General features: G+C 36.1%; 1 protein-coding gene across 1 annotated transcript; it reads right to left on the bottom strand.

The window, feature by feature from the left end:
• Positions 1 to 10,944: 10,944 nt before the first annotated feature.
• Positions 10,945 to 17,172, bottom strand: LOC120625231 (AP-3 complex subunit sigma-2). The gene is made up of 6 exons (XM_039892230.1): positions 16,952 to 17,172; positions 16,373 to 16,464; positions 15,007 to 15,118; positions 14,268 to 14,447; positions 12,202 to 12,309; positions 10,945 to 11,095 (listed from the first exon to the last, which is right to left on the bottom strand). Exons 1-6 carry the CDS (start codon positions 17,018 to 17,020, stop codon positions 11,081 to 11,083), a joined length of 576 nt encoding a protein of 191 aa, XP_039748164.1. The 5' UTR covers positions 17,021 to 17,172; the 3' UTR covers positions 10,945 to 11,080.
• Positions 17,173 to 17,188: the final 16 nt, after the last annotated feature.

Genomic DNA, 17,188 nt, shown 5'->3' on the forward strand with positions numbered 1-17,188 from the left:
AAGAAAAAAATTGTTCTTGTTACGCCAAATAAATATGCCTGACTTTTAACGCGTGTGCATAAGTACACACACGTTTTTTAGTACAGCACTAAGCCAGTTTTGTATAACGAGAGCTTTTTGTAACAGAGCTCTACCGCCATGCTTATTTCTTCCATGAGGGTCAACTCTTGAGCCTCAGATCGATGGACACTGCTCCCGCGACGCGCTTGATGTTGTCCGTCCACCTCGTTGGCGGTCGACCAACGCTGCGCTTACCAGTGCGGGGCCGCCATTCCAGCACCTTGCGACCCCAACGTCTACTGGCACACGATTGACCTTTGCATCTGTATATATATGATGTTATACAGGCTGGCATGCCTTTCTTCCCGACATTATTTTGAATTAATTATACTTATAACAATTATATTTTAGAAATCGTTGCAAACCCACAATATCGTACGGTATCGTTAATCGTATGACGGCCGATTGGCGCAGTGGGTAGTGACCCTGCTTTTTGAGTCCAAGGCCGTGGGTTCGATTCCCACAACTGGACCATATCTGTGTGATGAACGTGATTGTTTTTCGGTGTCTGGGTGTTTATCTATATATTATAAGTATATTATTCATAAAAATTATTCACTAGTTATTTTAGTACCCATAACACAAGCTACGCTTACTTTGGGACTAGACGGCGATGTGTGTATTGTCGTAGTATATTTATTTATTTATCGTAGGTAATTTAAAGTTGCTAATATATTTAGATTTGTTAAAAAAGGAATTTCTAAAAGTTTTATTACTTTTATTGCTTTATTGATATCCTAGTTTATCTTCTGATCTAACGATTAATATCGACATAGTCACCCTAGTGTCAAATCTATCCGCCATGCTGGTTTTAGTTTTTTTTTAATAATGGCGGCGGGCAATCTTTGCCCCGGGATGACTTCATATAATCTATGGTCCGCGATGACTCTATATTATCTATGGTTTTTCTTTTTTTTTTCAACAAATTACTTTTAAACCTTGCCGCGGCGTTGTTGCGTCAGTATATGTTTTATGGGTGCGAGGAAAGCAATTAAATATGATTTTGAGAAATCTATGTTTTTTTTAAATATGCTTTAGAAATACTTTCTAATCACTTAATACCTGATGAGATACTGACTGTTAAATTCGATCGAGAACCCACTAATACAAAGCCGCGTTAGGTAGGCAGAGACATTTAAATTTATAAGTGTATTATCTATGGCATTGAACAAGCAAATGATTCCCCATTGTTTTTTTTCTTTGTCAAACTCCTTTGTGGATCTTTCTAGTATACTTGACATTGGCGTAATACAACGTCCTATTTTGGCACACTTTAAAGCCAAAAAAAAAAACAAAACAAGAAGAAGAAGCAGATAAAAAAAAATAGTTTATTTGGGTAAATAAAATTACTGAAAACGCTAATGGCTGGAGCCTTCTTTTAATTTTAGTATTACTACCCCTGTGTCAGAAGACAACGATCTTCCATAACAAGAAATAAACATAAAAACTAGGGTAGGTATACAATCAAAAAATGATTTATTTATTTATTCAATTACAAGTCCATTAAAATGTTATAAAGATTACATATTTATTATATTTTTCAAAAAGAATGTCAATCTAATGTTTACATTTGAAATGGAACCCTGTGAGGGCGCTGTAACCAGATTGAGAGGCGGACTTATTATTGTCAATATTAAATATTCTCATTTAGGAAGTCATTTATTTTATAATAAGCTTTCTCCAGCAAGTAATGTTTTAAGGATTTTGTAAATAAGTTTATACTTTCTTTTTCTTTTATATGTTCCGGGATTTTGTTGTAATTTTTGCACATGAGGTTTGGGCCGGTGCTGTTTGTTTTGATATTGGAAATAATAGACATTCCTCATTGAAACTGGGAATGAGATGAAAAAGCTTTTTAATTTTACTTTGTACTTATTTAATATCTTATTATAATAAGGTCTACTATAGGTGATTAGACAAAACCTCCCGTTGGTAAAGGACTTGAGGATAGCATTAAACTGTTGCTGTTGATTTAAAAAGATAATACCTTTATCAAAAAAATAAAATAAAAAAAATATGCACCATATTTTAAAGGAAAAAAAATCACAGACTTTGACATTACACCGCCGCGCACAAAAACCACCCGTATCACAGAACCCACAAATCACCCGCTAAGGGCGAACAATTACAAAATATTTTGACATTTCCATTCGTCTATTAAAGCCCTAATTTATTGCTGGCGGCTTCTTTGCACCTTTTTTTTTTTTAATAAAAGTTTTTTTTTATACTCTACCTGTCGTTTGTCAAGCGGCACACTTTTGAGTATGGGTGGTCTTGCGATGTTATATGGTGTGCTTTATGCCCGCTAGTCCGCTTTGGAGGTGCGTGGTGGGTCACATATTTAACCCTCTACCTACAAGTTGTCGCTATGCTTATTTAAGCAGCATTATTGCTATCCTGTGTTCCGGACAAAACATTGCTCTTTATAAACGAAAAGTGGATATAAACAACCGCCTTACTCGAAATGGACGTAAGTTAGTGACATCTGCATATCGTTTGCGAAAGGTGCAGAAACCATTTGTCGGATTGAGTATAGGTATGCTTTTATAATCTGTTTCCCAAGGTAATTTTGGACCTGCCAATGCATAAGTTTCAACAATGTGTTAAAACACATTCAATTAATCGTGGTTACTATATGATTGATGAAATTCTTAACGAAAAGGCTGCTTGGAAGCAGGCTCCGCTCCCATCTCTCACAAGATTTTATTTACTATTATATTTAATATTTATTGGCCTCATAAGAAGGCTCAGAGTCACTCAGCGGGCGATAGAGCTATGCTAGGAGTATCTCTACGTGATCAAATCAGAAATAGGAGATCCGTAGAAGAACTAGAATTACCGACATAGCTCAGCGATTCGCGAAGCTGAAGTGGCAATGGGCAGGGCACATAGCTCGGAGAACCGATGGGCGTTGGGGTTAAGGTGCTGGAATGGAGACCCCGCACCGGTAAGCGCAGCGTAGGTCGGCCCCCAACGAGGTGGACAGATGACATCAGGCGAGTCGCTGGGAGGCGTTGGAGGCAAGCGGCCCAGGGCCGTGTATTGTGGAACTCCCTACAATAGACCTATGTCCAGCAGTGGCCGTCGTTTGGTTGACATGATGATGATGTTATATATTTTCATTGTAAACTGTATAGTGATGTTGAAAAAGAGCAATCTGCTGAGTTTCTTGCCGGCTCTGCGTCTCGGTGGAATCTGCCTGAAACCGGTGGTAGAGTCACTACAAACAGACAAAGTCAAAGTCAAAGTCAAAAATATCTTTATTCAAGTAGGCCCACAGGTGGCACTTTTGATGCGTACATAAGAACCACACGGTAGTGAGATGATGGCGATAACCACATTCGTAAACTTAAAAGTAAAGCTACGAGGGTTCCAAACGCGTCCTGGTCTAAGAAGAAGCCCACAACAAACTTAGCCGGGTGTTTTTTTTTTTTTGTTATCACCATCTCACAACAGACTTGACTTGACGTTCCATAAGTGCTTATAAACTGGGCCTACTTGATATAAATGGAATTGAATTTTGAAAACACGCATGTAGAAGCTTCAAAATCCATTTTTAAAAGTCTCAAGGCGACTTTTTTTTTATTGAAATATTAGGGTGCGTGCATAAATTACGTGAGGTGTTTTTTTTAAATTTTCTGTACCTCCCCCCCCCCCCCCCCCTGGTGAGATGTTGCGAGATTTTATTCAACCCCCTCCGCCATACCACAGTCTCACGTTAGATTTTTCTTACGTAAACGTGTTGTATTGTTATTGTAAAAAGAAAAACAAATGGTATAAAACAAATATGGTGGTTTGACAGTCAGTAGATGTATAACGTCGAAGTATGAATGAAATTATTTTCTTTGACAGCCGATTGGCGCAGTTTGCAGCGACCCTTCTTTCTGAGTCCAAGGCCGTGGGTTCGATTCCCACAACTGGAAAATGTTTGTGTGATGATCATGAATGTTTTTCATTGTCTGGGTGTTTATATGTATATTCTAAATATTTATGTATATTATTCATAAAAATATTCATCAGTCATCTTAGTACCCATAACACAAGCTACGCTTACTCGTCGTAGTATATATTTATTTATTTCGAACGAATTAAGCATGTACAATCTCGATTAAATGGACCAAAATAGTATAATTTTTTATTGTTTCAATCAGAAAAATAATTGCGTGATATTTGCGGAGACCCCCCATCTCCAACGTAAGATTAGATGAGATTTGACTCGAACCCCTTCCCCCCTTAAAAATCTCACGTAGATATTTTATGAACGGGCCGTTCTAAGACAATTCAATGCCAAGACATTGTAATTTTATGCTCGCTTTTTTTTTTATTAGAGAACTTTCTAAAGATTGTCATGTTAAATAATTGATAGTAATGAAAGGAAATATTCAATTTACTACCTATTTAAATCATTATTAACAATGCATTACGGAACGATTATAGGGCACGGGTCTCCACCCCTTCTCTATGATGATCCAATGAGAAGGGGTTTAGGCCACAGTCCACCACGCTGGCCCAGTGCGGATCGGTGGACTCTACACACCTGTGAGAACATTTGAGAGGTTTCCTTAGGATATTTTCCTTCACCGTTGGAGCAAGTGATATTTGATTTGCTTGAAACGCATATAACTTAGTGTTACAGTTAATTTATAAAGTGGGTAAATAATTAAACTTTTGATAACGATAATTTCATATTCGCCAGATATTTGACGCTCGATTGGCGCAGTGGGCAGTAACCCTGCTTTCTGAGTCCAAGGCCGTGGGATCGATTCCCACAACTAGACAATATTTGTGTAATGAACATTAATGTTTTTCAGTGTCTGGATGCTTATCTATATATTATTAGTATTTATGTATATTATTCATAAAAAATATTCATCAGTTACCTTAGTACACAGCTACGCTTACTTTAGGACTAGATGGCTATACCTCCCGGTGCCTTACTCGTTTATCATTAGTAATTATAGCTGTGCGTCCTAGGATTCGAAGTGGACTCCTCGAAAGCGTTATCGAAGTCCTACCTACTGAGCTATCACCGCTTTAAATTTGTAGTACAAAGAAAACAAAACAACCTGAAATTAGATGTAAGTACAAAAAAATATCGTTTCTTAGTATTATTTATTTTCGTAAGGAGTTGTGGTCAGGCGTGGTCGTGTGGTCAGATGTCCACCGGAAGTCACCTGGCGGCGTGTGGTGACCGAAATTGCTGACCGATTGTCCTTGCAATAACTTTGATGTTGTTTGGCAAACAAAAAAAATGGTGGTATAAGATTTCATTAATGCAACAAAGTTGCATACATTAACGCACCGGTGCAGTTGTCCGTAGCCTACTATCCCAGGTTCGATTTCCAGTTATATAAGTAGGTATTAGGTTAAGGTACTTATTAGGTTTTTGTATCAAGGATCTCTTAGTATCACCATCCAAAATACTTCCAACGCAATGGTGATGTAAAAATAAATAGATTATAGATTCAAATTCAAAAATGTTTTATTCATGTAGACCTTTTCGTCAACAATTTCGAATGCAGTGTTCTCAACGATTACTGGTTGAAGCGGAACATGAGCATTAGACATAATCTTCGTCTTTGTCTTGCATGTTCATTCGTAGGCCCCTGTTGAGAAGCTCTGCTGAGGCCATTGAGCATCGTATTTAGGTCTCCCAGAGTCTCGCCAGAGTCTCGTGCCATTATGACTACATCGTCGGCAAACCGAAGTTGAGTGATGTACTCGCCGTTAATGTTGATGCCAAGTCCGTTCCAATCCAGAAGCTTAAAGACGTCCTCCAACGCAGCGGTAAATAGTTTCGGGGAGATAACATCTCCCTGTCGCACGACTCGCTGCAATTGGATTGGTCTCGTAGTCTGATCCTTTATACGAACTGACATAGTGGCGTGACCCCCAACGAGGTGGACAGACGACATTAAGCGCGTCGCAGGTAGCCGCTGGATCCAAGCGGCTCAGAATCGTGGAACTTGGAACTCCCTACAAAAGACCTATGTCCAGCTGTGGACGTCTATCGTTTGATGTGATGATGATGAGACCTTTTCACAGGTATTTATGAAGCGTTCATCCTCATTTATTTATTTATTTATATCCTTATTCTAACACTATCATTACAATACTTAAACCTAATGCGATAGTGTAGCTTTCGTTTAAAAAATTATCTTTACATTATAATATTTCATATTTTTGTATATCTTAACATTATTTTATTTACATGTTACCATTAATGTTAGTGATGGTGATAACTACATTCGTTAACTTAAAACTAAAGCTGGGAGGGCGCCTTGCATGGGCAGGAGACGATTATCTCCACGGATAATAGATTAAAAATGTATATTTGTAACTATAATCCGTGCTACGTGCTAACTCTCAGGGCATTGGTGAACAAGTGGAAATAATATCCAAATATGTGTAATAATAAACGCGGGTTAACTTTTCCTATTCCATGTTCCTGTGATTTAGCAGTTGGACACGTAAATTACATTCACTGTCAGGGGATATAATCGGGGGATATATTTTTTCTCTCCTACCCATGCTAGCCGTGCTGGTATAAGAATAGCTTCTGTCTAAAGAGAGTTCTAGATTGGTCCGATATCCCAAAAAGCGTTGTACGAGCACCTACATTTATGAAAAGTGCGGATGGTGTGTCTGTAAAAATTAATAACAAGCTGCCTTCACAATTTGAAACACTGACTCAAAATATCTCAAAGTCAAAGTCAAAAATATCTTTATTCAAGTAGGCCCGGCCCATAGGTGGCACTTTTGATGCGTACATTACATGAGAATTTCACGGTAGTGTTATGATGGCGATAAACATATTCGTAAACTTAAAATTGAAGCTACGAGGGTTCCAAACGCGCCCTGGTCTAAGAAGAAGCCCACAACAAACTTAGCTGGTTATTATTTTTTATCACCATCTCATAATGTCATTTAAAATCATAAGAAGAGCAATGAGTTAAGATTAAGAATTATGTTTAAGAGTTAACTCAATAATTGGCTCTTAGAAAATTGTTACTACGATTTAATCGAAGAAAAAAAAAAGACACTATCCCCCTAAATATTCATTATATTTAATGTGATAGTGTCTTTCTTTTTTTTCCGATTGATTATACAATTGTTTTAATTTGCATTTCTCTGACATATTTATTTTATTATTCGTTTCCATGAAGTTTGTGATTTGCACAATAATAATATAGTTAGTTGAATGTCTATTTATGAAAAATAAATTGTAAAATTCCTTTTGTACAAACATTAAGGCAATTAATTAAATTAATATTTATTCTAGCATTATTATTATTACTTTCTATCATTTATTGTGATTTTTTTACATAATTAACAATGCCTAATTATAATAAAAAGAAAACTATGAAAAATTTATAAAAAAAAAACATCCACCCTCATCTAGCGGGGCTTTGCGCTTGTCATTATTATTATTTTATTAAACGCTCGGAGAACGGAGTTTAGAAATTAGCGGTGATACAACCTTGGCCCAGCAGAGCACGTTAAGCTGTCGTTCCTGAGCCCGATTTCTATCCGGTCTTGTCGGAGCTGCCGTCCTATCGGACTATGATAGTGAGGGAATAAAGAGTGTACATGCGTTTGCTTAAACACTTGTGCACTGCTATCTTCCACGTTAATTGGGCTGGCATGTCTACAAGGATAAAAGGCCCCAAAAAAATAAAGATTAAAAAAAAAAAAAATCTTCCACGTAGTTGAAGAACCTCTCTGGAGATTTACCACCGCTACCGAAATCGGTCAGGGAAACTGACCGATTTATTTTATTTGGAATCAGTTGATATTACGCCTCATCTAATTTTTCTATACAGCGTTTACCGCTGCGCTAGCGAGGTCGTGAAACCATGAGTAAACTTTGTCACAATCGCGGAGAACCGACCTATAGATAAATCGGAAGTGATAAAATGTAAGCTGCTAGTATGGTTTAAACTATTGATTTATTGTCCAGTGTGGTCCAATTATTGATCTAATAAATCTGAAATAATTACTTAGTTCTTTGGACAACAAGGATTTCAATAACATGCGCGCTCTATTGTGCGGGCTACGCCTTTTTTCTTTTTTTTTAAATAGAAAAGGCAACGACTTCAATGATATGTCGAGCAAATGTGATTCGTTTACCAAACTACCTACCTACTGCGGTTAACGAATCATTATCAAGTCTCATAAATCATAATCTAGAAAAAAAAACAAGGTAGATCCGAGATCGCATGAATTACTGAATTGAAATCATAGGTAAGTGATAAATAAAATAAATATTTATTAGTATTGTTATATTGTTTGTTAATATTGTTATGCCATAAGTAGCATTTTCAAAATTAGATATATCAGACCAATTTACCATAAAAGGTTAGTGCCTGTTACCAATAGGCAAAAAAAAGTACTTTATGTATTTTTAAAATTTTACAAAAAATGGTTTACTGCGCCATCTAACGATAAGTAGCAAAACGAATATTATTACAGCTTACTGCCATCTACCGTCCAGTAGATGTATTATTAATTATGAAAATTAGTTTAGTGATATAATTATAGATGGCGGTAGTTACTAAATGCAATCTGTTAAACTGTATACAGTCAAAAGATGGCGTGCATTCTTATCAACAGGACTTGCATACTAGCTTTATGCAGCGTTTTGTCAAGATCAGCTGTTTAGCTGGTTACTTATTTAACCTGCTCAAACTGTTACCTGTTGCAATTTCGGATTAAAAGTCTAATTGAAGGATGCAAGGTATCTGTGCAATATTTCATCAACATCGGTTCAGTGGTTGAACCGAAGGTTAGTCAAAAACAAATAAAACACCGTCTCATTAATAATATTATTTTAAATGCTGTATATTTTACCAATTGGTCCGTAACGCCACTGATCAAATGTTAAAATACACTAGTTTTTAACCATTGCATAAAATTAAAAACTCCTCCTATACAAGTGAATAAATTTTTTAAACCAGGCAGTGTTTTTGTTTACGAGCCGACGACGGACGATGTCTCATCACATGTAGGATGCGACATATAGTAATAAAACAAGATCAATTCGTTTAACGTAAAATATATTTCTTATAAACTATAAACATACATGAAGTACAGAAGCTTGGCAGTAGCTTTTTTTAAACAATGACCATCGATTTTTATTTATTTTTTTATAAACAGTTTTCTAGCAATTTTGGAATGTAACACTTCTGTTATCTCCTTATTACATTATTAATTATATTAAACAACATTTAACCAACATATTTTTTTACATAGGCGCAAACAAAACAAACTGGCTTAACACAGACAGATTACTGGTTGACAGTTGTTTAATAAAAGTTAGGAAACCAGAACAAATATTAAAAAAATTATACGCTAATTTACCTTAGTCGCGAAAGACGCGAACATATTTAAGCCAATCACAACGCACCGCATTCACGTGCTAAAAATACCCAACAGATTGATGTCATGTTAGAGTTCGCTGCTATAAAAATAAACCTTAGCAGTAAAACAATAAGGCCTATCTAGCCTATTTCATTAGTGCTTACGTTTTTTTTTTGCTTTTAGAGGGTGTTAAGATTACTACCATTGTTGCGTCCAAACCAATATCGCCTGTATAATTTATATTAAAGTGAATTTTATACAATTATAATATGCCATTGATATGGTCAACATTCGACTATATTCATTGTTCTTAGACATTTGATTAGATTAACGCCACCTCTTAGAATACTGGTGAACTATCAAGAACCATCGAATGATAATACGCAAGAATTTTATAAATTTTGCAAAGTGGAATTTTATAAATTTTGCAAAGATCACTTTAATTGAGACCTCGCAAAATTTCATTGTGCTCCTTTTTTTCTAATAACAAACGAATGGAAATATATAAAGGAAAAAAAACTCGAACATACAATTCAACATATAATACATAAAGTAAGAGAAGTTGCCCGCGACTTCATCCGTGTTTTCTTTCAGTTTTTACAAAGTATTAAAAGTATATTCAGATGAATGAATGATGAAAGCTATGCCAAATTACAACATCAATGCAGTGGTTGAACTGAATATGGCTAAAAAACAAATAAACACACTGATGTATTTATATTATTACGAATATATAAGATACAAGACATGTACTCATGCGAGTTAGTACTGTGCAATCAGTACTTACCTGTATGAGTTACAAGACTTGCAAAGTTTTATGAAATTTCTTAAAGATTCGGATTGTGTTAATAGTTTGCTTTGGTACTGGTGAAATTTTGCTAATTTTGATGGATTTCATTAATTATATAAATATATAAACTTTGCGGAATTCCGCCGAATAATAATTGACGTCGAATTGTTAACTTTGCTTAATTCTGAGTAGTAAATGACACAGAACTACGCAAATTAATCAATGTTTGCCATTTTTTACTGGCTATCGGCGTAGTAGTATTCGAAAGTGTCTGTCGTTAGTTTTCGGAGAACTTGGTGCTATACAAAGCGGTGCTACGAATTTGCTATCATACTAACATGTTGCAAGTTGTTATATATCGTGTGATAACAGTTAGTTTGATGTGATACTAGTGTTAATTCCTATGTACACTTATTCAAACTATGCAAAGTAAAATTTCTCTAGAACCTAAAAGAATTTACCGAATTTTGCAAATTTGCGGAATCCTGCAAAGTAATAGACTCGATTTTGCTAACATTTTGCGGAATTCCGCAAAGTAGACGCCAACGGTATTGTGCAAATAAATCACTGTTTGCCCTTCTTTTTCTTCTTTTTCCGCCTATCCGCGTAGTTGCAGTCGACAGTGCCGCTCAAATCCTGATAGCCATCTGCCTTGTGGGTCTCGTAATTGGGAAAGTTGATGCCCTCCGTCTGCTGGTAGTTCTCCGAGAAGGTTTCCGAGAACTTGGTGCTAAGGGATTCGGAGCCGAAGAATTTGTTGGCCATTTTTTCACGTTGCATGTTGTGGTACTTAACGTTATGCTCGTAGAACGATTGGATTATGTTGGTGGCGAGAGAGACTTGGGCGGCGGGGTGCGCCGGGGGTATCGGTCAGAATTTCAGGTCCTGTAACATGGTGGAAGGAAAAACATTCTTACTACAGATTTTGACAAACTCCCTGATGCAATGTCAACGATCCGGTCAGATAGGATCTCCAACAACAATGGTAATGATAAAAAGGGTATCATTGTTGCACGAGCAGATGTGAAATATAAAATTTAGAATAATAAAGAAAAAATGATGTGATATCATAAAATATAAAAGTTTACTTAGTAAAGCCAAGTATTTACCAAATTTCTTTTATTTTAATAAAATGCATAGATACAGTCTTATGTTATTGTTCAGTGACACACACACGTGAGTCTAGAGCGGTGGGGTGACGGCATAGGCGATCGTCATGCCATTTTCGGTGATGGAATCAGAGTTAAAGATTTTAAAGTAAGATTTTCATGGTTAATTAACGATATTATATTACGGTGGTATGTACCCGTTGAACTATTTTTTTAAGAAATGGAAACAGAGTGTCATTTCCCGTGACATCATAAGGCAATCCTTTGCACTGATGGCATAAGTGTCATGTCGTTTCCCGTGACGACACCAGGGAACGTCGTGCTGTTTACCGTGACGACATAAAAGGGTGTGTCTTTCGAATATCGTTTGCCATAACGGCATAAGAGAGCGTCATGTCGTTTAATCTGACGGGATAACGTTATGCGTTATGTCGTTTGGAACCCTCGTAGCTTTAGTTTGAAGTTCTCTATATATTATAAGTATTTATGTATATTATTCATAAAAAATATTCATCAATTACGAGTACCTTAGTACCCATAACACAAGCTACGCTCACTTTGGGACTAGATGGCGATGTGTGTATTGTCGTAGTATATTTATTTATTTATTATATTTATATATGGTTTTAATAAATTAATTAAAAAAAAAAGAAAGTTGACGAATTTAGTTATCGCTATCAACTCACTCCTATGACATATTTTACATGTAATGTACGCATCAAAAGTGCCATCTATGTGCCTATTTGGATAAAGAAATATTTGACTTTGACTTTGAACTTGATCCCGTTACCATCTTAGTCTGCACAGCACAGTTGCAGGTGAGATTGCAGTCTCAAGTCTGGGCTAACTTGCAGTGGTATAAAAAAATAATAATAAAAAAACCTTGATAGCTTGCGGCAGGTCTGGCAGGCGCATATCCCTCAGCTGTTGTGGCAGGTTCATGCTCTTGACAGCAGACACGGCCCTGGCAGGCGCCGCTGATATACCCGCCTGCAACAAGACGAGTGTTAAGGTGAGTTTTAGAAGTACAGTGGACCCCCGGTAGTCCGGCCCCTGTCTAATCCGGCGCCCCCTGTAATCCGACATGGTCTATTATTTATTATTGAATACGTATTCGCTAAGCATGATTGAACAAGTTACAACTTGTACGCACCATCACTATTGTGGTCGGATTACAAGGTACTCTTTTGTAAAAAAATCCGGACTATAGGGGGTCTTAGGCAGTACTCTATAATCCGACGAATTCGATAGTTCGACACTGCCCTGCAAAATGTTTGTCGGACTACCGGGTTTCCACTATATAGTGAGTTTTTGGAAGTGCAAAATGAAAATGAAATGTATCGTTAAAATATTTATCAGTCAACAATAGTGTTGGGAACACTCAAGTGAGTTATAAAATAAAATTCGTGTCTCAGTATACCACCTCTCCTTCGTATAAAATTTATCTTTCTCAAAAACTAAAGCAAAATTTAGGGGGGCGTTGCGTTGTAAGTTATGATCTTCTGATGATGTTTAGGTTTGTTTTAAATGTTAAACAAGAATCACTTTACTCCGATATTTACAATATTGTTTAGAGCCGATAAGAAATACAATAACATCGTTTTACATTGATTGACACGACTGGTGCACGAATCCAATAGCGAACTGCCGGCAGGCGGTTATCTTACCGACTACCCACATGCGAACGACGACGTCTTAAAACCAGTGGGGAGTTTGTGCGTTTCAACTGCGAGATCGGTATGAACTATTTTTGAATTACACCGGTAGGTACGATCGTAAATGTAAGTTTGTGAATGTTGATATGTTCAAATTGTTATTAGTGTTAAGTTATATTTGTATGTAAAGTATTTAGGTTAATTATTATTATAATATAAGTATTTTGTTTATATATTGTTATCAGACTTTACAATAATATCTAAATTTATGAAGTTATACTACTTTTGGCGCGTTAGGGAAAATTTATGCGATGCAAGCGCACACCGTCACAAAAAACCGACACCCTGAAGTTAGCTGTAAGGTTTGACAGTGTACACTTTCAATTGTCAAAGTCTACGGACTCATTCCGGCTATTTAATTGATTTTGAATCAATGTACAAAAATTGTCTAAAGAAGGCCTGGCCGAAGAAGAATATCATGGCTTTTAACACATTCTTAAAAGTTATGCATTGGTATGTCCAACATTACCTTGCAGTGTTTGTAGTGACTCTAATAACGGTTCGGAAAGAAGATTCCACTAGATTCCACACAAAGAAAAGCCGGCAAGAAACTCAGCAGATTGCTCTTTCCCAACATCATTTAATGGTTTAACATCTTTAGAATGTTTCTTTTTTGTGAGAGATGAGAGAAGAACGGCCTGCTTCCAAGCGGCCTTGACGTTAAGGAATTCATCAAACGCGTAGTAACCACAATAGGTTAAATGTGTTTTAATATATTGTTTAAACTTAGGTAAAGGTAGATCTAATATTCTATCGGTATCATGTTATAAAAGCATATACCCATCCCCACAAAGGATTTCTGTACTTTTCTCAGACGATATGCAGATATCACTATATTATGTCCGTTTCTAGTATAGTATAGTGTCTTTTTGTTTATAATTACTTATGTTTTGTTTAATAAGATTATGTTATTATAAATATACTGCGAGGCTACTGTAAGTATACCTAAAAATATATTTATACATTGCACCTCCTCTTTTTTTCCTTTTACGCCATTGGTTGTCTGGAAGAAATCGCTATGTAGCGATAAGGCCACCAAATTGTACTCTCTTGATATGTATTTATATCTCTGCAACTACTTTTTTTCTTTGGTGTACAATAAAAGGGTATTCATTAATTCATTTATTCACCTATTTCTTTAAATTTCTTTTTTATTTTTGTACACTGCGACTAACAATGTATAATATTTTGGCATGTGTATGTTTGTCCCTAAAAATAGTTTTTCGAGCTCACCTCAGCCTTCTGCATTTTATTTTGCTCCTGCAGCCTGCAGAGGATGTCCGCCATGTTGGTTTGCAGCACCATTCCGCCCATCACTAGCTCATCCAGCACTTGGTGCGCCGCGTCCGCGTGGAAGATCAGGTCGAGCTCGCACACGTTCTCGAAGCACTTGTCCAAAGTCTCCACAAATACCTTAAATATATATGCAACGTGTAACTGAATAACGAAATAATGTTGAAGGATGCATAAGTATATTTCAATTTCAAATTCAAAATTTCTTTATTCATGTAGGCCTATCACAGGCACTTATGAAGCGTTCATACATACATGTTTACATAATTGTAAGGGGATGGTGATAAATTCGTTCGCCAACTTAAACCTAAAGCTACGAGGGTTCCAAATGCGCCCTGGTCTAAGAAGAGCCCACAACAAACTTAGCCGGGTAATTTTTTAACGATTAGGGATACGAGTTTAAAATATAACCAGGGCCCGTATGGAACTCTCGTAACTTTACTTTGAAGTTTACGAATGTAGTTATCACCATCACTACTCACTACTGTGTACTGTGTCACTACTGTGTGTTTTTTTTGGTATGTAATGGAAAAAAGAGCCATCTATGTGCCTATTTGAATCAAGGAATATTTGACTTTGACTATAACTGCCCCTAACAGGTTAGCCCGTTACAATATGCTATTATGCATCATCACGTAGGAGCTAGCTTACAGTGGAATCAAAAAAAATGTATATTTACCTGTATAAGATCCAGAATCCCCAATTCACTCTCCGAGGAGTCCACACAGAATACGAAGTACAGAGTGGCGTAGTGCCTGTAAATTAGCTTGTAGTCTGATCCACCGATGAGGCTGTAATGGAAAATGTTAAATTTATTAATGAACTAATCACATATCACTTTGTCTGAACGGTTTACAGTATAATAGGGTTGAGAGCGAAATCAATACTAAAAATAAAACAGTACAACCGTTTTTGTATAGCCTTTGTTTATTGGTATCAAAGAACGCCTAGCCAAACACCCCAACCATCTTGCTAGCTCACTATTAGTAGCTCCACGTATGAAATGCCTAACGTGTTGACGTGCTCGACAATTGACGGACGGTTGAGCGATGGTCCCTCGTCTGTAACTGCCAATAACTCACCCTATAGATTGCAGATATAGATATATATTAAAAAAAAAAAAAAAAAATATTTGGAAATATTGTTTTGTGTGTTACATCTAGCAAGCCATGGGCTCCCTAACTATCATGGGGATGACGTCACATGGATTAAATAAAACAGATTAGCTGCTTCTGCCACATGCCAATGTTGTAGTAACCTCACATCGGCCCGCACATTGTGTTGTTTAGTTGAAAGTTTGGTTCAAACACCATTGTAGTTTCTGTTTTTGTTTAACCCTCTGCTGTGGCTCATATAACTTGTGCCTATGTTATTTTCTAACCTCTAAACAACCACAATGAAAAAAAAAGCATGTTGATTGCTTGCTGATTTGTGAAAAGACAAAAACAATTCTATACCATGGAAACCATTCAGGTTTCCAGGTTAAAAGTAGCCTATGTTATATGTGCTTTTCAGTGTCTGGGTATTTATCTGTATATTATAAGTATTTATGTAAACTATTCATAAAAATATTCATCAGTCATCTTAGTACCCATAACACAAGCTACGCTTACTTTGGGGCTATGTGTGTATTTATTTATTTATTCAGTTCTATGATTGAGACAACATAACACACATCACAACAAACAAAACATCCATCCAAACTGTTGATTTTATAATATATGTATAGATTTATTTAGTTACGTATAAACCACAATACAGGGTATATTAGACAGTACATATTGTTTGCTATTTGGGAATATATGATTTCTCTATTTTCTCAGGTTTAATCTGGTGGTTCCAGCCTTTACCACCCTACCAACAAATTATAGATAGATAGATATATATAATATCACAAAAACCAGACCATAATAGTTCGGTCAGGCCAATAAATTGTTGAAAAATTCTCACTGGTGTTCTCTGTGTTGTTCTTAAGAGAGCTTGTAAGACCTCAGTCAGTTCAATTCTTCAATTTTATATTTTAAAAACCTAAGAAAATTACGTACCTGCCTCCTTCAAGGAAATTGCAAACATTGTCATCCCTTTTGGATACCAACTGGAACGTTTCCTTTATTATCTGCTGCTGCATATCTTCATTCTGCAAACAAGGTTTTCTTGACAAACACTGATACTTAAAGAGCTACCCTAACAACTGAGCCATAAAGTGCAATTTGTTAAGACACACCACTGTTCACAGTATATTTACCTACACTGTATCTATCACCTGCCGCCTATTAACGTACCACTGCTGGGTACAATCCTTGGTTGTTGAGTTTTAGAGCATAGACCCATCATTCTGATGCAACTCAACTTGGTATGCTACACCGTTAAACCTCAACACTAGTGACGGAAGGTGAGTTAGAAAACCTAGCTTCCTTTTTTAATTCGCTTAGTTATAGTGGTAGTTAAATTAATCTAGGAATATTTTTAAAATTTAAGTCTAAAAATAGTTCTTTTGTTCGTTCGTCTGCCAGAATAAAACACTTACACCTTTGATAAGGTATATTGATCATCTTTCTACACGTAAGCAGTAAAATATTCAAATAAACAATCATAAAATTAAATCAATAAAAGCTTTCACTTACGAAATATTGATAGAACTTTGATAACCTAGGTTTCCCATGGTTATTGAATACTAGAATCGCTTTAATCATTGTGCTAGATATTGTTTTACTTAATATTTATGCTACCTGTTACTTCATTTAGAATTCTACAATATACAATGATAACAAATAGAGGATTTTTTGAAAACCAACAATCGATTGACGATTTGTGAAGTTGAAAATTCGCTAAGTTGTTAGTTGACGTTTACTTTTTTTACT

Source organism: Pararge aegeria, chromosome 7 (genome assembly GCF_905163445.1).
Source record: "Pararge aegeria chromosome 7, ilParAegt1.1, whole genome shotgun sequence".
Taxonomy (NCBI): domain Eukaryota; kingdom Metazoa; phylum Arthropoda; class Insecta; order Lepidoptera; family Nymphalidae; genus Pararge; species Pararge aegeria.

What these genes read in the sequence shown, in the direction of transcription:
- LOC120625231 (XM_039892230.1), bottom strand. Translation starts at nt 17,020, where the DNA reads ATGATTAAAGCGATTCTAGTATTCAATAACCATGGGAAACCTAGGTTA. An exon ending in AATTTCCTTGAAGGAGGCAG is followed by an intron (nt 15,119 to 16,372) that starts GTACGTAATTTT and finishes TTTCCATTACAG; the next exon opens with CCTCATCGGTGGATCAGACT. An exon ending in ATAAAATGCAGAAGGCTGAG is followed by an intron (nt 12,310 to 14,267) that starts GTGAGCTCGAAA and finishes GTCTTGTTGCAG; the next exon opens with GCGGGTATATCAGCGGCGCC.